We start from the raw sequence: 26,349 nt of genomic DNA on the forward strand, positions 1-26,349 counted from the left end.
ATAGTAATTGAGCTGTTTGTGTTCATATAATAATGATTGAGCTGTTTGTGTTTACACAATAATGATTGACCTGTTTGTAGTGATATAATAATAATTGAGCTGATTATATCATAGTAATTAAGCTGTTTGTGTTCATAAATGTGTTCATATAATACTAATAATAGTGCGGTTTGTGGTAATAAATGTGTTTACGTAATAATAATAATCAAGCTATTTGTATTTATATCATATTAATTGAGCTGTTTGTGTTTATCAATGTGTTTATATAATAATAATTGAAACAGTCAGGAAGTGAACCAGCCCTTTAATTCAACTGAAAACTGTGTGAAAGGAATATTTTTAAACACAAAACAAGAGATTGCCCGTTCACTATACAACTTATATAAGAAACTATGAACTATGTCTTCATCATGTTTTTCACAAATTTTGTTTTTTTAAATATAAAAATACAGAAGAAACTTTTTTAAGCAATTGTACAACATTCTGGGATTATTCATTTTTTAGTGTGTCAAGATTGATACGTTGTTATTGACAAGAAATAGTTCTGTTTGTTTGAAATCAACGTGTTCATCGGTTTAATGATAGCTGTATTTCTGAGCTTTAGACGGACCTAGGCTAGTCGTTTCCAGTCTCTATGCTAAGCTAGCCGTTTTCTGTCTCTATGCTAAACTAAGATAGCTGATGCCAGTCTCTATTATCAGCTAGGCTAGCTGTGTCCAGTCTCTATTCTCAGCTAGGCTAGCTGTGTCCAGTATCTATGCTATGCTAAGCTAGCTGCGTGAAGCTCTCGGTCCAGGGGAAAACACTCTTCTGCTTCCTGCGTTTGCTGCTGGACTCACAGCTCTGGAACTCGTCTCCACATCGGTGTTTCTTCAGCTGCCTCGAGTCGGAGAAGCCCTGACCGCAGTGCTCGCAGGTGTACAGCTTCACTCCGGTGTGGATCTGCATGTGAGACTTGAGCTGGTTGGACTGCCTGAACTTCCTGCTGCACACCACGCACTCGTAGGGTTTCTCTCCGGTGTGGACCAGCAAGTGGCGGTGGTAGTTCTGCGGTGTTCTGAACTCTTTGCCGCACTCTTCACACTTGTGAGGCTTGACTCCGGTGTGCAGGAGCTCGTGCTGCTTCAGCTGCGACATCAGCAGGAAGCCTTTCTGGCAGATACTGCAAACGTACGGCCGATCGCCGCTGTGCTGCCTCATGTGGTAAAGGTGCAGGTGGCGCAGGTGGAAGGACTTCCCGCAAGTATCGCAGGTGAAGTCCTTGTTTTCGGCGTGGCTCTTCTCGTGCGTCCTCAGCGTGGTGTTGCTGCTGAAGCTCTTCAGGCAGATCTTACAGCTGTAGGGTTTGGCACCGGTCGGCCGGCGTCTGCCCGCCACCCCCCCAGCCTTCTGCCGGTCCTTGTTGTCGTGGACCAGCTGCTGGTGCTTCTGCAACTGGCAGTTGTAGAAAAAAGTCTTTCCACAGAGGTCGCACATGAACGGCTTCTCCACGCCGTGAACCAGCATGTGGGTCTTCAGAGCCCAGGTACCCGTGAAGCCCTCTCCACATTTATCACACCTGAGACCGAAACCAAGAACAGGTTACACTTCAGCTTTGTTATAATAAAATAAAATATAAAAGCTTTTGTGTACTCTGCACCCTCATCATGGAATATGTTGCAGAATGAGTTAAAACTCAAAGATCTGATATCACTTACTGGTTTTAAATATAAATAAATGAAATGGAGGCAGGTTCCCAAATATGTCAATGTTTCTTAAATGATGTCACTGTCTCTTAACTTTTAGTTTCTCTTAACTTCTTAACTTGTTCTGTGTTTTTTTGTTTGTTTGTAACTATCTGTTTCTTATGCTGCTGTCTGTCTTGGCCAGGTCACCCTCGAAAAAGAGATTTTTAATCTCAATGGGACACACCTGGTTAAATAAAGGTTTAAATAAAATAAATAAATAAATATAATTTTCTTCACATCATATCATCATGATCAGGATATAATTATGAATTAAATATTATAATGATTAAGCAGAATAGCATGCTGACAAACATTGGATGAACTTCCTGTGATGGGACCGAACATGGACTACCTAACCCCCTAACCCTGGGACAGACCCCCTAACCCTGCATGGGACAGAATAAGACTACCTAACCCTAACTCTGGATGGACAGTACGTGGACTACCTAACCCTGGATTGGACAGATCAATGTTAACAATATGTTGTGTTGCTGATGTTTTTGACCTCTGACCCTGAAGGAGCAGTGAGACTGGTTGAGTACCTGAAGGGCTTCTCTCCGTTGTGGAGGCGCAAGTGTCTCTGGAAGTTGTACTTGAGGCCAAAGCTGAGTCCGCAGGTCTGACACATAAAGGGCTTCTCTCCGGAGTGGACCACTCGGTGCTGCAGCAGCCCCATCTTACACTTGAAGGCCTTGTCGCATTCGCAGCACTTGTACGGCCGCTCCTCGGAGTGCGACCGCTTGTGGACACGCAGGTTGCTGGCGGTAGAGAAGCTCTTCCCGCAGGCAGGGCAGGCATACGGCCGGGCACCGGTGTGCACGGTCTGGTGTTCGCGGAGGCTCTTCTTCCTGGTGAAGCCTTTCCCGCAGACGTCGCACATGAAGGGCTTGACCTGCGCGTGCGACACCTCATGGTACCGCAGTGCGCCTGCCGAGGTGAAGGTGCGGTTGCAGACGCGGCACTGCAGCGGCGTTTTTTCCAGCCGGTGAGACGCCTGGTGGACTCTGAGCTGCCTCAGCAGCCTGAACTTCCTGTCGCACTGGTTGCAACGCAGCAGCTTCTCGGGGTCGTTTTCCTGAGCCTCCTTTAGCTGGTGGCTCAGCAGGTGCTTCTGCAGACTCTTGGCCTTGTAGAAACCTTTGTCGCAGGAGCTGCAGGGGAAAGGTTTGAGGTGACAGGACACGTGTTTCCTCAGCTGGTGTTTCTGATGGAAACCTTTGTTACAGAGTTCACAGAAGAACCTCTTCTCTTTGTACAGCTCCCTCCTTCTCTTCCGCTCCAGCTCCTTCTGCTCCTCTTCACACATAGCTGCACAGGAAGACATTTGACATGTAAAAACAGTAGAATGTTGTGGGACACTCTCTGATCTTCTCTAGTCAGATAATAAGATCAAAAACAGATTTTACAGAGATGCGATCCTGCAGAACAACTGTTGACTGATGGACTGTTGCCTCCTAGTGTGAAACCAGTAGCAGACTGTTTAAGTTTAAGATCATTACAAGAGTTCTGATTCAGAATCACAAGCTCACAAGTTACCTTCCAAACTGAGACATGCGGTCTGACTGTCACTTCAACACACCAAACATCCCTTTACCCTTCTCAAACACATCATCAAATTATATAACTACCTGTCTCAGCTGGTTGGCTGTCAGCAAGGGCTGCTTCAACAGTTTCCATCTTTATTTCTGTTTCCTGGAAAACAGACTTGTGATTCTATTGTTCAGAAATGAATTATCATCAGTTGTTTAGAAATGAGATTGATTAGAAAAATAAGATCCATTATTAATCATGAATGATATCAGCTTCAGTAACAAAGAGACTTTAGTATGCAAATGCTGAGCAGCAAGTATGATACATTATTCCTCTTAAGATGTGCATCGACACAATAATTTAAGTCATGAAAACGGAAATTATTATTTGCATTGCTGACCCTTTACTGATCACTTTGATTTCATGTTAATCTCATATATATATATATATATATATATATATATATATATATATATAAAAATATAGTAAAGTACTTACAACAACAGACTGGTCCTCTTCAGGTGAGGGCGTGTCTTCCCTGGCTGTCATTGGAACACCTCTGGGCTCACTGGTTAGCTGATCATTAGCCACAGGAAGAGATGTCACTTCCCCAAGTGATTCATCAAGATCTGTGGAAATCTGGTTAATTTCAAACACCACCTCGGTCTGAAGATCAGGGTTAGCTGTGGTTTGATCTGGTTTCTCCGGCAGTACCGGGGGGGCAGGGCTGCTCTGGCCTGTGATTGGTCCGGGGATCGGCTGGCTGATGATGACCAAAGGGACCTGAGGGTTGCTGCTGGCTCTGCATCTGGAATTGGCAGAGTTTAGGATGGCCATGGCGAGGGCCGCAGGGTTGGCCGCTGTTTGGTTGATGTCCAGTGACGAGGCAGGTCCACCTGGGAGATTCAGGACCATAAAAAAAGTCTAACCCGAAAAATCTCAAATGAAGATTTCTTTACTTCAAATTTTTGGGGGATAAAACACTGATTTAAGGGTCTACGAGGTCACATTGTTCCTACAGTGTCTACGTACAGTCTACGGTCGACTGTGGGTCAGTGTTAGCAGGTCCGTCTTTCAATCAGGGGGTTGGCGGTTCAATCCTTGCCCTAGTCGATGTGTCCTTGAGCAAGACACTTAAACCTGAATTGCTCCCTGTAGCTGTGTCTATGATGTATGATTGTAAGCCGCTTTGGATAAATGCGTCAGCTAAATGAAATGTAATGTCTACGAGGTCACATCCACGTCTAGGGTCTATGAGGTTAAGAAGTTCCTACAGATGCTAGGTACGGTCGACTAGGTCACGTTGTTCCTATAGAGTCTACGTACGATCAACGAGGTCACGTTGTTCCTATAAAGTCTACGTACGGTCGACGAGGTCAGGTTGTTCCTATAAAGTCTACGTACGGTCGACGAGGTCAGGTTGTTCCTATAAAGTCTAGAGTACGATCAACGAGGTCACGTTGTTCCTATAAAGTCTACATACGGTCAAGGAGGTCACGTTGTTAATCCAGAGTCTACGTACGATCAACGAGGTCACGTTGTTCCTATAAAGTCTACGTACGGTCGACTAGGTCACGTTGTTCCTATAGAGTCTACATACGGTCAAGGAGGTCACGTTGTTAATCCAGAGTCTACGTACGATCAACGAGGTCACGTTGTTCCTATAGAGTCTACATACGGTCAAGGAGGTCACGTTGTTAATCCAGAGTCTACGTACGATCAACGAGGTCACGTTGTTCCTATAAAGTCTACGTACGGTCGACTAGGTCACGTTGTTCCTATAGAGTCTACATACGGTCAAGGAGGTCACGGTGTTAATCCAGAGTCTACGTACGGTCGACGAGGTCACGTTGTTCCTATAAAGTCTACGTACGGTCGACTAGGTCACGTTGTTCCTATAGAGTCTACATACGGTCAAGGAGGTCACGTTGTTAATCCAGAGTCTACGTACGGTCGACGAGGTCACGTTGTTCCTATAAAGTCTACGTACGATCAACGAGGTCACGTTGTTCCTATAAAGTCTACGTACGGTCGACGAGGTCACGTTGTTCCTATAAAGTCTACGTACGGTCGACTAGGTCACGTTGTTCCTATAGTCTACATACGGTCAAGGAGGTCACGTTGTTAATCCAGAGTCTACGTACGGTCGACGAGGTCACGTTGTTCCTATAAAGTCTACGTACGGTCAAGGAGGTCACGTTGTTCCTCCAGAGCCAACGACAACTGGGTCCAGACCCGGATCGTGGTCCGCCTGTTAGTGACCCCTGGTCTACGAGGTCAAGTTGTTCCTACAGTGCACACGGTCACGTCTATGTAGGGTCTATAAGGTTAAGACATTCCTACGGCTCTAAACTAAAAACCTACCTAGACCCTTGAAGAAACTGTGGTCAACAACTTTTATCTTGGCATCTATGCAATTAAAGTTCGATGATGTCATCTTTCTGTCTCACCTGATGGTTTTATTGTATAAACTGTCTTCTCAGCCTTTGACCTCAGTTCACACTCCAGCTGTCCCACTTTGTCCTTCAGAGCTTTGTTTTCCATTGCTAAGGTCACATACAGCTCTCTGAAGACTCTGCAGATTTTACGAACAGCCTCCCTGGTCATCACATGGAGGACGGCATTCAGCTGATCCTGCATGGAAGTTAGAGTGTTAAAATCTTATCAACGGGCTCCTGTCTTCTTCTCCAATAAACTGAGGCTCTGTGTTTGTGTTGTTGTTGTTCCATCTGAAGAACACCATGAAGGCATTTTTCATTTCACAGAGTAAATGATTAATGAATGTATCAAGAAACCTGTTGGACACAATTAGGGTCCTCGTACTGACTTCGTCGGAAAGGAAAGCAGCCCTTGCAGTAGGTTTGACATAGAAATACAACATTTGGGAGTCTTATGTAACACATGTTGACTTAAAAATAACTCTTGGGAACATACTCTAAACGTACCGGAACTCTGTCATTTTGATTTTTTTAAAGCATTTCTTCATGCTTTAAAATAACACACTCCTCCTAAATAAATCATTGGATTGACTTCCAATCTGGTTAGTACAATCTAAAAACCGTAGTGATTAAAAGTTAGTTATCAAAATCTTGTTCCGTTTTTAATGGCAAACAAAGATGTTTTTCCAGCATCACTCCATGCAGGAAAAAAAACGTCTAATTTATAGACGCTTTCTCCGACGGTCACAGCAAATGTCCAGCAATTACCCCTGATGTGCGCGGAGGTACGAGGACCTGCACATCACTGCTTGCAGCTTTAATTAATTAATTAATTTTATCTTTGTGGGAAAGACAGGGTGAAGTTTGACAGTTCTAACATTGAACTCAGGGTGTCAAAGTAGTCGTGTCACAGTGGGCGTGTCAATTGGTCATGGTGGGCGTGTCAATGTGGGCGTGTCGTGTCAACCCGGTTTCGGAGACTCAAAGGATAAAGTCATAGGAGTCTTTTGTTGGAGTCTTCGGGGGTGGCTGACTAAAATACTGCTCAGTGAGTATGTGTTTATTTGCCATAGCTGTGCGTTTATCAACTCGTAGATACTATAGGCCACCACCTCGAAGGAGGATACCTTGTGGTGTCCTGTGTTGTGCCGTTAACACGCATACAATATTATTTTAATGCAAGTAGATTGAACTTTGATGATTCGATGCTATGGTGTCACGGAGCAACGGAATAAATGGATCAACAGATCGAAAGAGACAGAGCCAGACAGTAATTTGTTTGTGGCATAACACACATCCGAACAGGTTCTCCAGTTCGCCCCCCAGTGGCTTTAAGGTTTAAATTGGATAATTGTTAAAGTCACTACAAAACCAATCAGCAGAACATTGAATAATGAAAATCATAGTTAGTTTGCACCAAAATGTACTCTCATACTTCTTAACTCTTAAATTAACTCTCAATCATATATTTGATAGAAAGAGCTGCAACGAAAATAATAATTAATGTTTTGAAGCCTCCAGTTCAGCGTTCTGGTCGTCGCCATCTTATTCTTATTCAACCAGTTACCAGGAAGTGACCATATCTGGAATGAGGAGGAGTAATCACATTATAGCCCCACCGTAAAGCATACCCTGCTTTATGGTCTGTTTGACTCTAAATGACCATACTTTACCAAACAGAATATGCTTTATGGGGTATATTCTGGGTTTTTTTGTTCCTTGTAGTGTGTTATTTGTCTGTTGTGCTCTGTGGACTGTGTCTATTGTTGTCTGTACGGATTTTTGGTGGAAAATGAGTTTCCCCACTGGGGATTAATAAAGTTTTCTAATCTAATCTAATGCTGTGTTGAAGAAGACTTGAAACTAGAGATTGAGACCACAAACTAATGTTTACAATTTTTACTGAGGGAATAATTTAAGGGAGTAGTCATTTTCTCATAGACTTCCTTAATTTTGTATCAATAAATGCATTACAAAGTCCATCTTTTCCCTGATTTATTTATTAAATACATAAATAAATAATGTTATTATTCATTCATTATTAGATAAATAAACGCATTACAACGTCTATTGTTATTCAATTGACAACATTAGGCTCGTTGGAGATGAGCCTGTTCCAGCTTCTGACATCATGAACACGTGGTCATTGATGACCTCACAAGAGCGAGGAGGGCGCAGGTTTTAGAGCCAACAAACACCACCCTCAATCTAAAAGACATCTCTTATAATATTTATAATAAAGTTTACGTGTATAACATGTTTTACGTAAAAAGAATACAGGTATAAGCACATTTCTACATAAATATATATTTATAAAACACATGAATAAATCCGAACGAGGTCTGTAAACTACAATTAGCCTACAGATCTAACAGGAAGCAAGTTATTTAAAATCACGTTTCGGTTGTCTCGCGTGATTACAACTCCCAGCAAAGAAGGAAGTGACGGTGGGATTTTCCTCTGAAGCTCAGGTAAACTTTAACATTTGCATATATATATATATATATATATATATATATATATATATATATATATATATATATATATATATATATATATATATATATATATATATATATATATATATATATATATATATATGATGCATGTCCCCTCACCCGTCTCTCCCGGCTGTCTGTCCCATGGTGGAGGACAGAGGCGGCTGACTCCACCGCCACCTCCATGATGAGCTCCGTCTGAGACACAAACGTGTCGGTCCGCTCCATCGCGGCCTGCGAGTCTCCTAGAGGATCCGTGGACCGGAAACAGGCCAGCGTACCGGGTCTCGGACAAGGTAGTCCGGTCCCGGTTCAGCGAGTCTGTCACTGTCGGAGAAAAAGTGAAACACAAACACTTTGGATCTTTGTATCCAATATGGCTATCTAACTACATCCGGTTCACTGCCGAGTTCATTTCAAAGTAAAGGTCAGTTCACTGCCGAGTACCTTTCAAAGTAAAGGTTGTGTCCAAACACATTACAAATCCGTCTGTTTAAACTATACGATGAATTATGTTATTATATTTTATTATTATTATTATTATTATTATTACACATAACAACTACCACAATGCTACACAATCATATCACACATAAATTATATAAATATTCCTTGTAACTATTGCTGTTTAAACTATGTAGTTACACAATGTGGCCACCAGATGGAAGCAAACACACAAGTCTACACTTTTAAATTGTATAAAATACCTGAAAACACAACATAATAATATAAAATACTTCCAGCCTTAGAGACTGGACAAGCTTCCAGATTTAGAGACTAGACGAGCTTCCAGCTTTAGAGACTGGATGCGTTTCCAGCTTCAGAGACTGTATGAGCTTCCAGCTTTAGAGACTGTATGAGGTTCCAGCCTTAGAGACTGGACGAGGTTCCAGCTTTAGAGACTGTATTAGCTCCCAGCTTCAGAGACTGGAAGAGGTTCCAGCTTTGGAGACTGGACGAGGTTCCAGCCTTAGAGACTGGATGAGGTTCCAGCCTTAGAGACTGGACGAGGTTCCAGCTTTAGAGACTGTATTAGCTCCCAGCTTCAGAGACTGGAAGAGGTTCCAGCTTTAGAGACTGTATTAGCTCCCAGCTTCAGAGACTGGAAGAGGTTCCAGCCTTAGAGACTGGATGAGGTTCCAGCCTTAGAGACTGGATGAGGTTCCAGCCTTAGAGACTGGACGAGGTTCCAGCTTTAGAGACTGGACGAGGTTCCAGCCTTAGAGACTGGACGAGGTTCCAGCTTTGGAGACTGGACGAGGTTCCAGCTTTAGAGACTGGACGAGGTTCCAGCCTTAGAGACTGGACGAGGTTCCAGCCTTAGAGACTGGACGAGGTTCCAGCCTTAGAGACAGGACGAGGTTCCAGCCTTAGAGACTGGATGAGGTTCCAGCCTTAGAGACTGGACGAGGTTCCAGCCTTAGAGACTGGACGAGGTTCCAGCTTTAGAGACTGGACGAGGTTCCAGCTTTAGAGACTGGACGAGGTTCCAGCTTTGGAGACTGGACGAGGTTCCAGCTTTAGAGACTGGACGAGGTTCCAGCCTTAGAGACTGGATGAGGTTCCAGCCTTAGAGACTGGACGAGGTTCCAGCCTTAGAGACTGGATGTGGTTCCAGCCTTAGAGACTGGACGAGGTTCCAGCCTTAGAGACTGGATGAGGTTCCAGCCTTAGAGACTGGACGAGGTTCCAGCTTTAGAGACTGTATTAGCTCCCAGCTTCAGAGACTGGAAGAGGTTCCAGCTTTAGAGACTGTATTAGCTCCCAGCTTCAGAGACTGGAAGAAGTTCCAGCTTCAGAGACTGGAAGAGGTTCCAGCCTTAGAGACTGGATGAGGTTCCAGCCTTAGAGACTGGATGAGGTTCCAGCCTTAGAGACTGGATGAGGTTCCAGCCTTAGAGACTGGACGAGGTTCCAGCCTTAGAGACTGGACGAGGTTCCAGCTTTGGAGACTGGACGAGGTTCCAGCTTTAGAGACTGGACGAGGTTCCAGCCTTAGAGACCGGATGAGGTTCCAGCCTTAGAGACTGGACGAGGTTCCAGCCTTAGAGACTGGATGTGGTTCCAGCCTTAGAGACTGGATAAGGTTCCGGCCTTAGAGACTGGACGAGGTTCCAGCCTTAGAGACTGGACGAGGTTCCAGCCTTAGAGACTGGATGAGGTTCCAGCCTTAGAGACTGGACGAGGTTCCAGTTTTAGAGACTGTATTAGCTCCCAGCTTTAGAGACTGTATTAGCTCCCAGCTTCAGAGACTGGAAGAGGTTCCAACCGTAGAGACTGGATGAGGTTCCAGCCTTAGAGACTGGATGAGGTTCCAGCCTTAGAGACTGGATGAGGTTCCAGCCTTAGAGACTGGATGAGGTTCCAGCCTTAGAGACTGGACGAGGTTCCAGCCTTAGAGACTGGATGAGGTTCCAGCCTTAGAGACTGGATGAGGTTCCAGCCTTAGAGACTGGACGAGGCTCCAGCCTTAGAGACTGGATGAGGTTCCAGCCTTAGAGACTGGACGAGGTTCCAGCCTTAGAGAATGGATGAGGTTCCAGCCTTAGAGACTGGATGAGGTTCCAGCCTTAGAGACTGGACGAGGTTCCAGCCTTAGAGACTGGATGAGGTTCCAGCCTTAGAGACTGGATGAGGTTCCAGCCTTAGAGACTGGACGAGGTTCCAGCTTTAGAGACTGTATTAGCTCCCAGCTTCAGAGACTGGAAGAGGTTCCAGCTTTAGAGACTGTATTAGCTCCCAGCTTCAGAGACTGGAAGAAGTTCCAGCTTCAGAGACTGGAAGAGGTTCCAGCCTTAGAGACTGGATGAGGTTCCAGCCTTAGAGACTGGATGAGGTTCCAGCCTTAGAGACTGGACGAGGTTCCAGCTTTAGAGACTGTATTAGCTCCCAGCTTCAGAGACTGGAAGAGGTTCCAGCTTTAGAGACTGTATTAGCTCCCAGCTTCAGAGACTGGAAGAAGTTCCAGCTTCAGAGACTGGAAGAGGTTCCAGCCTTAGAGACTGGATGAGGTTCCAGCCTTAGAGACTGGATGAGGTTCCAGCCTTAGAGACTGGACGAGGTTCCAGCTTTAGAGACTGTATTAGCTCCCAGCTTCAGAGACAGGAAGAGGTTCCAGCTTTAGAGACTGTATTAGCTCCCAGCTTCAGAGACTGGAAGAAGTTCCAGCTTCAGAGACTGGAAGAGGTTCCAGCCTTAGAGACTGGATGAGGTTCCAGCCTTAGAGACTGGACGAGGTTCCAGCTTTAGAGACTGGACGAGGTTCCAGCCTTAGAGACTGGACGAGGTTCCAGCTTTGGAGACTGGACGAGGTTCCAGCTTTAGAGACTGGACGAGGTTCCAGCCTTAGAGACTGGATGAGGTTCCAGCCTTAGAGACTGGACGAGGTTCCAGCCTTAGAGACTGGATGTGGTTCCAGCCTTAGAGACTGGATGAGGTTCCAGCCTTAGAGACTGGACGAGGTTCCAGCCTTAGAGACTGGACGAGGTTCCAGCCTTAGAGACTGGATGAGGTTCCAGCCTTAGAGACTGGACGAGGTTCCAGTTTTAGAGACTGTATTAGCTCCCAGCTTCAGGGACTGTATTAGCTCCCAGCTTCAGAGACTGGAAGAGGTTCCAGCCGTAGAGACTGGATGAGGTTCCAGCCTTAGAGACTGGATGAGGTTCCAGCCTTAGAGACTGGACGACGTTCCAGCCTTAGAGACTGGATGAGGTTCCAGCCTTAGAGACTGGATGAGGTTCCAGCCTTAGAGACTGGACGAGGTTCCAGCCTTAGAGACTGGATGAGGTTCCAGCCTTAGAGAATGGACGAGGTTCCAGCCTTAGAGACTGGATGAGGTTCCAGCCTTAGAGACTGGATGAGGTTCCAGCCTTAGAGACTGGACGAGGTTCCAGCCTTAGAGACTGGATGAGGTTCCAGCCTTAGAGACTGGACGAGGTTCCAGCCTTAGAGACTGGATGAGGTTCCAGCCTTAGAGACTGGACGAGGTTCCAGTTTTAGAGACTGGTTGAGGTTCCAGCCTTAGAGACTGGATGAGGTTCCAGCCTTAGAGACTGGACGAGGTTCCAGCCTTAGAGACTGGATGAGGTTCCAGCCTTAGAGACTGGACGAGGTTCCAGCCTTAGAGACTGGATGAGGTTCCAGCCTTAGAGACTGGATGAGGTTCCAGCCTTAGAGACTGGACGAGGTTCCAGCCTTAGAGACTGGATGAGGTTCCAGCCTTAGAGACTGGATGAGGTTCCAGCCTTAGAGACTGGACGAGGTTCCAGCTTTAGAGACTGTATTAGCTCCCAGCTTCAGAGACTGGAAGAGGTTCCAGCTTTAGAGACTGTATTAGCTCCCAGCTTCAGAGACTGGAAGAAGTTCCAGCTTCAGAGACTGGAAGAGGTTCCAGCCTTAGAGACTGGATGAGGTTCCAGCCTTAGAGACTGGATGAGGTTCCAGCCTTAGAGACTGGACGAGGTTCCAGCTTTAGAGACTGTATTAGCTCCCAGCTTCAGAGACTGGAAGAGGTTCCAGCTTTAGAGACTGTATTAGCTCCCAGCTTCAGAGACTGGAAGAAGTTCCAGCTTCAGAGACTGGAAGAGGTTCCAGCTTTAGAGACTGTATTAGCTCCCAGCTTCAGAGACTGGAAGAAGTTCCAGCTTCAGAGACTGGAAGAGGTTCCAGCCTTAGAGACTGGATGAGGTTCCAGCCTTAGAGACTGGATGAGGTTCCAGCCTTAGAGACTGGACGAGGTTCCAGCTTTAGAGACTGTATTAGCTCCCAGCTTCAGAGACTGGAAGAGGTTCCAGCTTTAGAGACTGTATTAGCTCCCAGCTTCAGAGACTGGAAGAAGTTCCAGCTTCAGAGACTGGAAGAGGTTCCAGCTTTAGAGACTGTATTAGCTCCCAGCTTCAGAGACTGGAAGAAGTTCCAGCTTCAGAGACTGGAAGAGGTTCCAGCCTTAGAGACTGGATGAGGTTCCAGCCTTAGAGACTGGATGAGGTTCCAGCCTTAGAGACTGGACGAGGTTCCAGCTTTAGAGACTGGACGAGGTTCCAGCCTTAGAGACTGGACGAGGTTCCAGCTTTGGAGACTGGACGAGGTTCCAGCTTTAGAGACTGGACGAGGTTCCAGCCTTAGAGACTGGATGAGGTTCCAGCCTTAGAGACTGGACGAGGTTCCAGCCTTAGAGACTGGATGTGGTTCCAGCCTTAGAGACTGGACGAGGTTCCAGCCTTAGAGACTGGACGAGGTTCCAGCCTTAGAGACTGGACGAGGTTCCAGCCTTAGAGACTGGATGAGGTTCCAGCTTTAGAGACTGTATTAGTTCCCAGCTTCAGAGACTGGAAGAGGTTCCAGCTTTGGAGACTGGACGAGGTTCCAGCCTTAGAGACTGGATGAGGTTCCAGCCTTAGAGACTGGACGAGGTTCCAGCTTTAGAGACTGTATTAGCTCCCAGCTTCAGAGACTGGAAGAGGTTCCAGCTTTAGAGACTGTATTAGCTCCCAGCTTCAGAGACTGGAAGAGGTTCCAGCTTTAGAAACTGTATTAGCTCCCAGCTTCAGAGACTGGAAGAGGTTCCAGCCTTAGAGACTGGAAGAGGTTCCAGCTTTAGAGACTGTATTAGCTCCCAGCTTCAGAGACTGGAAGAAGTTCCAGCTTCAGAGACTGGAAGAGGTTCCAGCCTTAGAGACTGGATGAGGTTCCAGCCTTAGAGACTGGATGAGGTTCCAGCCTTAGAGACTGGACGAGGTTCCAGCTTTAGAGACTGTATTAGCTCCCAGCTTCAGAGACTGGAAGAGGTTCCAGCTTTAGAGACTGTATTAGCTCCCAGCTTCAGAGACTGGAAGAAGTTCCAGCTTCAGAGACTGGAAGAGGTTCCAGCTTTAGAGACTGTATTAGCTCCCAGCTTCAGAGACTGGAAGAAGTTCCAGCTTCAGAGACTGGAAGAGGTTCCAGCCTTAGAGACTGGATGAGGTTCCAGCCTTAGAGACTGGATGAGGTTCCAGCCTTAGAGACTGGACGAGGTTCCAGCTTTAGAGACTGTATTAGCTCCCAGCTTCAGAGACTGGAAGAGGTTCCAGCTTTAGAGACTGTATTAGCTCCCAGCTTCAGAGACTGGAAGAAGTTCCAGCTTCAGAGACTGGAAGAGGTTCCAGCTTTAGAGACTGTATTAGCTCCCAGCTTCAGAGACTGGAAGAAGTTCCAGCTTCAGAGACTGGAAGAGGTTCCAGCCTTAGAGACTGGATGAGGTTCCAGCCTTAGAGACTGGATGAGGTTCCAGCCTTAGAGACTGGACGAGGTTCCAGCTTTAGAGACTGGACGAGGTTCCAGCCTTAGAGACTGGACGAGGTTCCAGCTTTGGAGACTGGACGAGGTTCCAGCTTTAGAGACTGGACGAGGTTCCAGCCTTAGAGACTGGATGAGGTTCCAGCCTTAGAGACTGGACGAGGTTCCAGCCTTAGAGACTGGATGTGGTTCCAGCCTTAGAGACTGGATGAGGTTCCAGCCTTAGAGACTGGACGAGGTTCCAGCCTTAGAGACTGGACGAGGTTCCAGCCTTAGAGACTGGATGAGGTTCCAGCTTTAGAGACTGTATTAGCTCCCAGCTTCAGAGACTGGAAGAGGTTCCAGCTTTGGAGACTGGACGAGCTTCCAGCCTTAGAGACTGGATGAGGTTCCAGCCTTAGAGACTGGACGAGGTTCCAGCTTTAGAGACTGTATTAGCTCCCAGCTTCAGAGACTGGAAGAGGTTCCAGATTTAGAGACTGTATTAGCTCCCAGCTTCAGAGACTGGAAGAGGTTCCAGCTTTAGAGACTGTATTAGCTCCCAGCTTCAGAGACTGGAAGAGGTTCCAGCCTTAGAGACTGGATGAGGTTCCAGCCTTAGAGACTGGATGAGGTTCCAGCCTTAGAGACTGGATGAGGTTCCAGCCTTAGAGACTGGACGAGGTTCCAGCTTTAGAGACTGGACGAGGTTCCAGCCTTAGAGACTGGACGAGGTTCCAGCTTTGGAGACTGGACGAGGTTCCAGCTTTAGAGACTGGACGAGGTTCCAGCCTTAGAGACTGGACGAGGTTCCAGCCTTAGAGACTGGACGAGGTTCCAGCCTTAGAGACTGGACGAGGTTCCAGCCTTAGAGACTGGATGAGGTTCCAGCCTTAGAGACTGGACGAGGTTCCAGCCTTAGAGACTGGACGAGGTTCCAGCTTTAGAGACTGGACGAGGTTCCAGCTTTAGAGACTGGACGAGGTTCCAGCTTTGGAGACTGGACGAGGTTCCAGCTTTAGAGACTGGACGAGGTTCCAGCCTTAGAGACTGGATGAGGTTCCAGCCTTAGAGACTGGACGAGGTTCCAGCCTTAGAGACTGGATGTGGTTCCAGCCTTAGAGACTGGACGAGGTTCCAGCCTTAGAGACTGGATGAGGTTCCAGCCTTAGAGACTGGACGAGGTTCCAGCCTTAGAGACTGGATGAGGCTCCAGCCTTAGAGACTGGACGAGGTTCCAGCTTTAGAGACTGTATTAGCTCCCAGCTTCAGAGACTGGAAGAGGTTCCAGCTTTAGAGACTGTATTAGCTCCCAGCTTCAGAGACTGGAAGAAGTTCCAGCTTCAGAGACTGGAAGAGGTTCCAGCCTTAGAGACTGGATGAGGTTCCAGCCTTAGAGACTGGATGAGGTTCCAGCCTTAGAGACTGGATGAGGTTCCAGCCTTAGAGACTGGACGAGGTTCCAGCCTTAGAGACTGGACGAGGTTCCAGCTTTGGAGACTGGACGAGGTTCCAGCTTTAGAGACTGGACGAGGTTCCAGCCTTAGAGACTGGATGAGGTTCCAGCCTTAGAGACTGGACGAGGTTCCAGCCTTAGAGACTGGATGTGGTTCCAGCCTTAGAGACTGGATGAGGTTCCAGCCTTAGAGACTGGACGAGGATCCAGCCTTAGAGACTGGACGAGGTTCCAGCCTTAGAGACTGGATGAGGTTCCAGCCTTAGAGACTGGATGAGGTTCCAGCCTTAGAGAATGGACGAGGTTCCAGCCTTAGAGACTGGATGAGGTTCCAGCCTTAGAGACTGGATGAGGTTCCAGCCTTAGAGACTGGACGAGGTTCCAGCCTTAGAGACTGGATGAGGTTCCAGCCTTAGAGACTGGACGAGGTTCCAGTTTTACAGACTGTATTAGCTCCCAGCTTTAGAGACTGTATTAGCTCCCAGCTTCAGAGACTGGAAGAGGTTCCAACCGTAGAGACTGGATGAGGTTCCAGCCTTAGAGACTGGATGAGGTTCCAGCCTTAGAGACTGGATGAGGTTCCAGCCTTAGAGACTGGATGAGGTTCCAGCCTTAGAGACTGGACGAGGTTCCAGCCTTAGAGACTGGATGAGGTTCCAGCCTTAGAGACTGGATGAGGTTCCAGCCTTAGAGACTGGACGAGGTTCCAGCCTTAGAGACTGGATGAGGTTCCAGCCTTAGAGACTGGACGAGGTTCCAGCTTTAGAGACTGTATTAGCTCCCAGCTTCAGAGACTGAAAGAGGTTCCAGCTTTAGAGACTGTATTAGCTCCCAGCTTCAGAGACTGGAAGAAGTTCCAGCTTCAGAGACTGGAAGAGGTTCCAGCCTGAGAGACTGGATGAGGTTCCAGCCTTAGAGACTGGATGAGGTTCCAGCCTTAGAGACTGGACGAGGTTCCAGCTTTAGAGACTGGACGAGGTTCCAGCCTTAGAGACTGGACGAGGTTCCAGCCTTAGAGACTGGATGAGGTTCCAGCCTTAGAGACTGGACGAGGTTCCAGCCTTAGAGACTGGATGAGGTTCCAGCCTTAGAGACTGGATGAGGTTCCAGCCTTAGAGACTGGACGAGGTTCCAGCCTTAGAGACTGGATGAGGTTCCAGCCTTAGAGACTGGATGAGGTTCCAGCCTTTGAGACTGGACGAGGTTCCAGCTTTAGAGACTGTATTAGCTCCCAGCTTCAGAGACTGGAAGAGGTTCCAGCTTTAGAGACTGTATTAGCTCCCAGCTTCAGAGACTGGAAGAAGTTCCAGCTTCAGAGACTGGAAGAGGTTCCAGCCTTAGAGACTGGATGAGGTTCCAGCCTTAGAGACTGGATGAGGTTCCAGCCTTAGAGACTGGACGAGGTTCCAGCTTTAGAGACTGTATTAGCTCCCAGCTTCAGAGACTGAAAGAGGTTCCAGCTTTAGAGACTGTATTAGCTCCCAGCTTCAGAGACTGGAAGAAGTTCCAGCTTCAGAGACTGGAAGAGGTTCCAGCCTTAGAGACTGGATGAGGTTCCAGCCTTAGAGACTGGACGAGGTTCCAGCCTTAGAGACTGGACGAGGTTCCAGCTTTAGAGACTGGACGAGGTTCCAGCCTTAGAGACTGGACGAGGTTCCAGCTTTGGAGACTGGACGAGGTTCCAGCTTTAGAGACTGGACGAGGTTCCAGCCTTAGAGACTGGATGAGGTTCCAGCCTTAGAGACTGGACGAGGTTCCAGCCTTAGAGACTGGATGTGGTTCCAGCCTTAGAGACTGGACGAGGTTCCAGCCTTAGAGACTGGATGAGGTTCCAGCCTTTGAGACTGGACGAGGTTCCAGCTTTAGAGACTGTATTAGCTCCCAGCTTCAGAGACTGGAAGAGGTTCCAGCTTTAGAGACTGTATTAGCTCCCAGCTTCAGAGACTGGAAGAAGTTCCAGCTTCAGAGACTGGAAGAGGTTCCAGCCTTAGAGACTGGATGAGGTTCCAGCCTTAGAGACTGGATGAGGTTCCAGCCTTAGAGACTGGATGAGGTTCCAGCCTTAGAGACTGGATGAGGTTCCAGCCTTAGAGACTGGATGAGGTTCCAGCCTTAGAGACTGGACGAGGTTCCAGCCTTAGAGACTGGATGAGGTTCCAGCCTTAGAGACTGGATGAGGTTCCAGCCTTAGAGACTGGACGAGGTTCCAGCCTTAGAGACTGGATGAGGTTCCAGCCTTTGAGACTGGACGAGGTTCCAGCTTTAGAGACTGTATTAGCTCCCAGCTTCAGAGACTGGAAGAGGTTCCAGCTTTAGAGACTGTATTAGCTCCCAGCTTCAGAGACTGGAAGAAGTTCCAGCTTCAGAGACTGGAAGAGGTTCCAGCCTTAGAGACTGGATGAGGTTCCAGCCTTAGAGACTGGATGAGGTTCCAGCCTTAGAGACTGGACGAGGTTCCAGCCTTAGAGACTGGATGTGGTTCCAGCCTTAGAGACTGGATGAGGTTCCAGCCTTAGAGACTGGACGAGGTTCCAGCCTTAGAGACTGGACGAGGTTCCAGCCTTAGAGACTGGATGAGGTTCCAGTTTTAGAGACTGTATTAGCTCCCAGCTTCAGAGACTGGAAGAGGTTCCAGCTTTGGAGACTGGACGAGCTTCCAGCCTTAGAGACTGGATGAGGTTCCAGCCTTAGAGACTGGACGAGGTTCCAGCTTTAGAGACTGTATTAGCTCCCAGCTTCAGAGACTGGAAGAGGTTCCAGCTTTAGAGACTGTATTAGCTCCCAGCTTCAGAGACTGGAAGAGGTTCCAGCTTTAGAGACTGTATTAGCTCCCAGCTTCAGAGACTGGAAGAGGTTCCAGCCTTAGAGACTGGATGAGGTTCCAGCCTTAGAGACTGGATGAGGTTCCAGCCTTAGAGACTGGACGAGGTTCCAGCTTTAGAGACTGGACGAGGTTCCAGCCTTAGAGACTGGACGAGGTTCCAGCTTTGGAGACTGGACGAGGTTCCAGCTTTAGAGACTGGACGAGGTTCCAGCCTTAGAGACTGGACGAGGTTCCAGCCTTAGAGACTGGACGAGGTTCCAGCCTTAGAGACTGGACGAGGTTCCAGCCTTAGAGACTGGATGAGGTTCCAGCCTTAGAGACTGGACGAGGTTCCAGCCTTAGAGACTGGACGAGGTTCCAGCTTTAGAGACTGGACGAGGTTCCAGCTTTAGAGACTGGACGAGGTTCCAGCTTTGGAGACTGGACGAGGTTCCAGCTTTAGAGACTGGACGAGGTTCCAGCCTTAGAGACTGGATGAGGTTCCAGCCTTAGAGACTGGACGAGGTTCCAGCCTTAGAGACTGGATGTGGTTCCAGCCTTAGAGACTGGACGAGGTTCCAGCCTTAGAGACTGGATGAGGTTCCAGCCTTAGAGACTGGACGAGGTTCCAGCCTTAGAGACTGGATGAGGTTCCAGCCTTAGAGACTGGACGAGGTTCCAGCTTTAGAGACTGTATTAGCTCCCAGCTTCAGAGACTGGAAGAGGTTCCAGCTTTAGAGACTGTATTAGCTCCCAGCTTCAGAGACTGGAAGAAGTTCCAGCTTCAGAGACTGGAAGAGGTTCCAGCCTTAGAGACTGGATGAGGTTCCAGCCTTAGAGACTGGATGAGGTTCCAGCCTTAGAGACTGGATGAGGTTCCAGCTTTAGAGACTGGACGAGGTTCCAGCCTTAGAGACTGGACGAGGTTCCAGCTTTGGAGACTGGACGAGGTTCCAGCTTTAGAGACTGGACGAGGTTCCAGCCTTAGAGACTGGATGAGGTTCCAGCCTTAGAGACTGGACGAGGTTCCAGCCTTAGAGACTGGATGTGGTTCCAGCCTTAGAGACTGGATGAGGTTCCAGCCTTAGAGACTGGACGAGGTTCCAGCCTTAGAGACTGGACGAGGTTCCAGCCTTAGAGACTGGATGAGGTTCCAGCCTTAGAGACTGGATGAGGTTCCAGCCTTAGAGAATGGACGAGGTTCCAGCCTTAGAGACTGGATGAGGTTCCAGCCTTAGAGACTGGATGAGGTTCCAGCCTTAGAGACTGGACGAGGTTCCAGCCTTAGAGACTGGATGAGGTTCCAGCCTTAGAGACTGGACGAGGTTCCAGTTTTACAGACTGTATTAGCTCCCAGCTTTAGAGACTGTATTAGCTCCCAGCTTCAGAGACTGGAAGAGGTTCCAACCGTAGAGACTGGATGAGGTTCCAGCCTTAGAGACTGGATGAGGTTCCAGCCTTAGAGACTGGATGAGGTTCCAGCCTTAGAGACTGGACGAGGTTCCAGCCTTAGAGACTGGATGAGGTTCCAGCCTTAGAGACTGGATGAGGTTCCAGCCTTAGAGACTGGACGAGGTTCCAGCCTTAGAGACTGGATGAGGTTCCAGCCTTTGAGACTGGACGAGGTTCCAGCTTTAGAGACTGTATTAGCTCCCAGCTTCAGAGACTGGAAGAGGTTCCAGCTTTAGAGACTGTATTAGCTCCCAGCTTCAGAGACTGGAAGAAGTTCCAGCTTCAGAGACTGGAAGAGGTTCCAGCCTTAGAGACTGGATGAGGTTCCAGCCTTAGAGACTGGATGAGGTTCCAGCCTTAGAGACTGGACGAGGTTCCAGCTTTAGAGACTGTATTAGCTCCCAGCTTCAGAGACTGAAAGAGGTTCCAGCTTTAGAGACTGTATTAGCTCCCAGCTTCAGAGACTGGAAGAAGTTCCAGCTTCAGAGACTGGAAGAGGTTCCAGCCTTAGAGACTGGATGAGGTTCCAGCCTTAGAGACTGGATGAGGTTCCAGCCTTAGAGACTGGACGAGGTTCCAGCTTTAGAGACTGGACGAGGTTCCAGCCTTAGAGACTGGACGAGGTTCCAGCCTTAGAGACTGGATGAGGTTCCAGCCTTAGAGACTGGACGAGGTTCCAGCCTTAGAGACTGGATGAGGTTCCAGCCTTAGAGACTGGAAGAGGTTCCAGCCTTAGAGACTGGACGAGGTTCCAGCCTTAGAGACTGGATGAGGTTCCAGCCTTAGAGACTGGATGAGGTTCCAGCCTTTGAGACTGGACGAGGTTCCAGCTTTAGAGACTGTATTAGCTCCCAGCTTCAGAGACTGGAAGAGGTTCCAGCTTTAGAGACTGTATTAGCTCCCAGCTTCAGAGACTGGAAGAAGTTCCAGCTTCAGAGACTGGAAGAGGTTCCAGCCTTAGAGACTGGATGAGGTTCCAGCCTTAGAGACTGGATGAGGTTCCAGCCTTAGAGACTGGACGAGGTTCCAGCTTTAGAGACTGTATTAGCTCCCAGCTTCAGAGACTGAAAGAGGTTCCAGCTTTAGAGACTGTATTAGCTCCCAGCTTCAGAGACTGGAAGAAGTTCCAGCTTCAGAGACTGGAAGAGGTTCCAGCCTTAGAGACTGGATGAGGTTCCAGCCTTAGAGACTGGACGAGGTTCCAGCCTTAGAGACTGGACGAGGTTCCAGCTTTAGAGACTGTATTAGCTCCCAGCTTCAGAGACTGGAAGAGGTTCCAGCTTTAGAGACTGTATTAGCTCCCAGCTTCAGAGACTGGAAGAAGTTCCAGCTTCAGAGACTGGAAGAGGTTCCAGCCTTAGAGACTGGATGAGGTTCCAGCCTTAGAGACTGGATGAGGTTCCAGCCTTAGAGACTGGACGAGGTTCCAGCTTTAGAGACTGTATTAGCTCCCAGCTTCAGAGACTGAAAGAGGTTCCAGCTTTAGAGACTGTATTAGCTCCCAGCTTCAGAGACTGGAAGAAGTTCCAGCTTCAGAGACTGGAAGAGGTTCCAGCCTTAGAGACTGGATGAGGTTCCAGCCTTAGAGACTGGACGAGGTTCCAGCCTTAGAGACTGGACGAGGTTCCAGCTTTAGAGACTGGACGAGGTTCCAGCCTTAGAGACTGGACGAGGTTCCAGCTTTGGAGACTGGACGAGGTTCCAGCTTTAGAGACTGGACGAGGTTCCAGCCTTAGAGACTGGATGAGGTTCCAGCCTTAGAGACTGGACGAGGTTCCAGCCTTAGAGACTGGATGTGGTTCCAGCCTTAGAGACTGGACGAGGTTCCAGCCTTAGAGACTGGATGAGGTTCCAGCCTTTGAGACTGGACGAGGTTCCAGCTTTAGAGACTGTATTAGCTCCCAGCTTCAGAGACTGGAAGAGGTTCCAGCTTTAGAGACTGTATTAGCTCCCAGCTTCAGAGACTGGAAGAAGTTCCAGCTTCAGAGACTGGAAGAGGTTCCAGCCTTAGAGACTGGATGAGGTTCCAGCCTTAGAGACTGGATGAGGTTCCAGCCGTAGAGACTGGATGAGGTTCCAGCCTTAGAGACTGGATGAGGTTCCAGCCTTAGAGACTGGATGAGGTTCCAGCCTTAGAGACTGGACGAGGTTCCAGCCTTAGAGACTGGATGAGGTTCCAGCCTTAGAGACTGGATGAGGTTCCAGCCTTAGAGACTGGACGAGGTTCCAGCCTTAGAGACTGGATGAGGTTCCAGCCTTTGAGACTGGACGAGGTTCCAGCTTTAGAGACTGTATTAGCTCCCAGCTTCAGAGACTGGAAGAGGTTCCAGCTTTAGAGACTGTATTAGCTCCCAGCTTCAGAGACTGGAAGAAGTTCCAGCTTCAGAGACTGGAAGAGGTTCCAGCCTTAGAGACTGGATGAGGTTCCAGCCTTAGAGACTGGATGAGGTTCCAGCCTTAGAGACTGGACGAGGTTCCAGCTTTAGAGACTGGACGAGGTTCCAGTCTTAGAGACTGGACGAGGTTCCAGCTTTGGAGACTGGACGAGGTTCCAGCTTTAGAGACTGGACGAGGTTCCAGCCTTAGAGACTGGATGAGGTTCCAGCCTTAGAGACTGGACGAGGTTCCAGCCTTAGAGACTGGATGTGGTTCCAGCCTTAGAGACTGGATGAGGTTCCAGCCTTAGAGACTGGACGAGGTTCCAGCCTTAGAGACTGGACGAGGTTCCAGCCTTAGAGACTGGATGAGGTTCCAGTTTTAGAGACTGTATTAGCTCCCAGCTTCAGAGACTGGAAGAGGTTCCAGCCGTAGAGACTGGATGAGGTTCCAGCCTTAGAGACTGGACGAGGTTCCAGCCTTAGAGACTGGATGAGGTTCCAGCCTTAGAGACTGGACGAGGTTCCAGTTTTAGAGACTGTATTAGCTCCCAGCTTCAGAGACTGGAAGAGTTTCCAGCCTTAGAGACTGGACAGTAACTGGAAGAGATTTGTGTTAGGACTTCCTCTCTCCTTAAAAAAGTGTGATACACAGGTGATGACCGACTCTATAAGGGAGACTGTGGATCAGTGGTTAGCAGGTCTGTCTTTCAATCAGAGGATTGCCGGTTCAATACCCGGCTGTGCTAGCCCTAGTCGATGTGTCCTTGAGCAACATACTTAATCCTGAATTGCTCCCCATAGTTGTTCTACGGTGTATGAAAGTAAGTCATTTTGGATAAAAGCGTCAGCTAAGAAATGTAATGTAATGTACCAGAGGAACTTAAGGTAAGTTCACTGGGTGAAGACTTGTCAAGATGGTGAATGAAATAGGTGATAAGTGATATAGTACAGACGATCTATTCAATCACTGACTGTTTTCTCAATCTTTCCAGTACTCCAGTGACCGCTAAACAATGAATGCATTTTTTGGTATTTTCCATTGTGTTTATAATTTTTATAAACACAGTTTATTTTAGTAAGACAGTCAGTGGACTCCATGATCTCTATTCTTATAACGGATTATGAGTCTTCTTGTTGCATTGGGCCATCAACCAATGTTGATATTAATGTTTGTTTATTCATGTTTGGAAAGGGAATATTTTAGTGAATGATAAGTTTCAGAAACTGAACAAGTGATCTTAGTTTTATCTCTGAAATTACAGCTAATCTCATATTTAATGAGACAAATAACAGAAATCATTATGTACTGAAGAAGAAAAAAAAACGTTGTCATACTCTGAAGTGTATTTGTGCATATTTCAACATTTAATCTCCCCGTGGCTTCAATCTGATTTCACCGCTGTATCCCAGAATGCTTTGCTTCAGTCTCATGTTACCTTTGATTTGACATCATACTAATTAATCATCTCATTCATACCAATCCACAAATCAATACACTGCACTCATCAAGTCATTTCTTTCTGCAGACACGTATTCATCCACTTCCCCAAACACTCAGATAGTCACCTGACCGTCAGGGGACTCTCCCTAACCCTAACCTTCAGGTGATTGTCCTGTGCCCTTAAGGAGTCTGTCATGTGACCTTCATGTGACCATCAGGTGACTATCATTTGACTTTCAGGTAATTGTCATGTGACCGTCATGTGACCATAAGGAGAATAGGCTCCTTGGAGATGAGATGATGATGTGTTTATAAATATATATTTATGTAGAAATGTGTGTATACCAGTATTCTTTTTACATGAGACATTTTGATGCTCAATTTTATACATGTTATCGAAATACTTATTATTATTATTATTATTATAAGAGATGTCTTTATATTAAACATGAGACTAATAACCAACAATCGAGTGTTAAATATTACAACTACACAACATGGTGTTTCTGGGCTCTAAAACCTGCTGCTGCCTCGCTCTCGTGAGGTCATCAATGACCACGTGTTCATGACGTCAGAGCAAGCCGGACACAAATCTACCTAGAATGCATTGTGATTGATTCTGATCAGGACAGGCTCATCTCCAACAAGTCTACTGTCACGTAACCTTCAGATGACTTTCATGTGACCTTCAGGTGACTGTCCTGTGACCTTCAGGTAACTTCCAGGTGACTTTCAGGTGACTGTCATGTGACCTTCATGTGACTCTCATGTGACTCTCAGATAGCCTTCAGGTAACTTTCATGTTGTCAAGAAAATTACTTGTAGGTGTAGTTAACAACATCATCTCTGGTTGTCTAATGTGTCACAACGTAACCATCTGCACCCATTTACACTGCAGTTAAACTGGAGTTAAACTAGAGTTAATCTGAAATTATAATACAGTTAAATTGGAATTAAACTAGAGTTAATCTCGAGTTAATCTTGAGTTACACTGGAGTTAAACTGCTGTTGAACTGCAGATAATGGATGAGACCAAACCAACCAACATGCCAAAATATTCTCATTTAAAAATAGTTATTTTTTCATCATCATAAAAATGATTTAAATACAAAAACATCATAAATTACTATCTTTTGCTTCCACACACAGATTCACAGACTATTTTAAAATATAAAAAACATGTTTGATTGACAGATTCAGGTCATTTCTTTTACACAAATAGTCTTTTTCCAGCATTCTGCTACACGAATATCAGACCTTAAAATACATCTGAATCTTTACCAGTGGTCAGATATAAAAATATCCAGTAGAAAGACGTCAGGAAGCTGTGCTACACTTTAACGGCCACGCCCCCAGCACTCTGATTGGACAGCAGGAGAACACCTGCTCAAGTGTGTCTTGTTGCTGTTGGCTGAAATAATTTGGTGTTTTTCATGTTTTGTAAAAACTTGAATTTACTTATTTTATATCCTCATAAAGTACAAAATAAAATTGTTTTCTCACATTATTTCTTTGACAGTATCTCAACATGTGGACCAAGACCCACAGGAGGTAACTTCAATTATAAAACTATTCAGAAAGACTTGTTTATAATTTAAAAACTAAAATGTATATAATATATTCAAATAGTTGCAACTCCTCTGATGCCATAATATACAAAACTGTTCCATATTCAGACTTACTGTATTAATTGATTAATTAATTTATCTGAACTAAAAATGTGTCATCTTACCATATTACCTGACTATAAATTTAACAACTTTATTTAATTGATTCTTGATGTGTGAATGCTAACAGCTCGCGCTGATAACTGGGGAAGTTATCTGACGTCTGTGATTTTAATTCAACTTTATTGACTCTCCAGCTGATTGACGGCAGTGATGGGTCAACAGATACTGGCAATCAAACAATTAGAAAAAAATAGCTGTTTTTAACATGAACAAGCTGTGTGGTGGCTGTGGTCTGCTGGCTTCATCATCATCATCTTCATCATCATCAATGACTACGTTTACATGCACACTAATATTCCACTTATTCTGAATTTGATCCGGCTCATGTTTTGTTTTGATAATCTATATTAGGCTTCGGGACCATCCTGTGGACGTATATTCAGCACATTCACAATATTAACATGACGTCTGAGTTTGAAAAGAAAGTGACAACGAGGGAACACCACAGGAGCAAAAAGACTGCACATTAAAGGTTATCTGGAGGACGGATGTCATGTGGGCATTTCATGTGAACGCGAACATTAATGGAATATTAACTTTCATTGGCCATGTTACCAGCCAAGTAGGAGTGTTGTCTCTTTTGCAATAAGGGCAAAAAAACAAATATTTTCGATATGTAAACATCATCATTGATTCTCTGTGTT

The 26,349-nt window shown here is 46.7% G+C and overlaps 1 protein-coding gene and 1 long non-coding RNA gene across 4 annotated transcripts; one reads left to right on the plus strand and one right to left on the minus strand.

Annotated features, from left to right (window-relative positions):
* Positions 1–287: 287 nt before the first annotated feature.
* On the minus strand, positions 288–8,595 carry LOC117741524 (zinc finger protein 345-like). 2 transcript variants are annotated; one of them, XM_034548611.1, is made up of 6 exons: positions 8,314–8,595; positions 5,708–5,891; positions 3,756–4,153; positions 3,356–3,419; positions 2,270–3,035; positions 288–1,558 (listed from the first exon to the last, which is right to left on the minus strand). In XM_034548611.1, the coding sequence occupies exons 1-6, from the start codon at positions 8,419–8,421 to the stop codon at positions 766–768; spliced, it is 2,313 nt and encodes a 770-aa protein (XP_034404502.1). In that variant the 5' UTR covers positions 8,422–8,595; the 3' UTR covers positions 288–765. The 2 variants fall into 2 exon arrangements, with proteins under 2 accessions (XP_034404502.1, XP_034404501.1); XM_034548610.1 differs by having other exon boundaries at positions 3,356–3,440.
* Positions 8,126–26,340, plus strand: LOC117741525. Of its 2 annotated transcripts, XR_004610742.1 has the most exons (4): positions 8,126–8,166; positions 8,352–8,620; positions 24,061–24,193; positions 24,668–26,340. It is a non-coding gene; the product is annotated as an uncharacterized LOC117741525 (long non-coding RNA). The 2 variants fall into 2 exon arrangements; XR_004610741.1 differs by having other exon boundaries at positions 24,061–26,340.
* The last annotated feature ends 9 nt before the right edge of the window (positions 26,341–26,349 follow it).

Source organism: Cyclopterus lumpus, chromosome 13 (assembly GCF_009769545.1).
Source record: "Cyclopterus lumpus isolate fCycLum1 chromosome 13, fCycLum1.pri, whole genome shotgun sequence".
Taxonomy (NCBI): domain Eukaryota; kingdom Metazoa; phylum Chordata; class Actinopteri; order Perciformes; family Cyclopteridae; genus Cyclopterus; species Cyclopterus lumpus.

What these genes read in the sequence shown, in the direction of transcription:
- LOC117741524 (XM_034548610.1), bottom strand. Translation starts at nt 8,421, where the DNA reads ATGGAGCGGACCGACACGTTTGTGTCTCAGACGGAGCTCATCATGGAG. An exon ending in AAGAGGACCAGTCTGTTGTT is followed by an intron (nt 3,441 to 3,755) that starts GTAAGTACTTTA and finishes TCTGAACAATAG; the next exon opens with AATCACAAGTCTGTTTTCCA. An exon ending in CAGCCAACCAGCTGAGACAG is followed by an intron (nt 3,036 to 3,355) that starts GTAGTTATATAA and finishes CTTCCTGTGCAG; the next exon opens with CTATGTGTGAAGAGGAGCAG.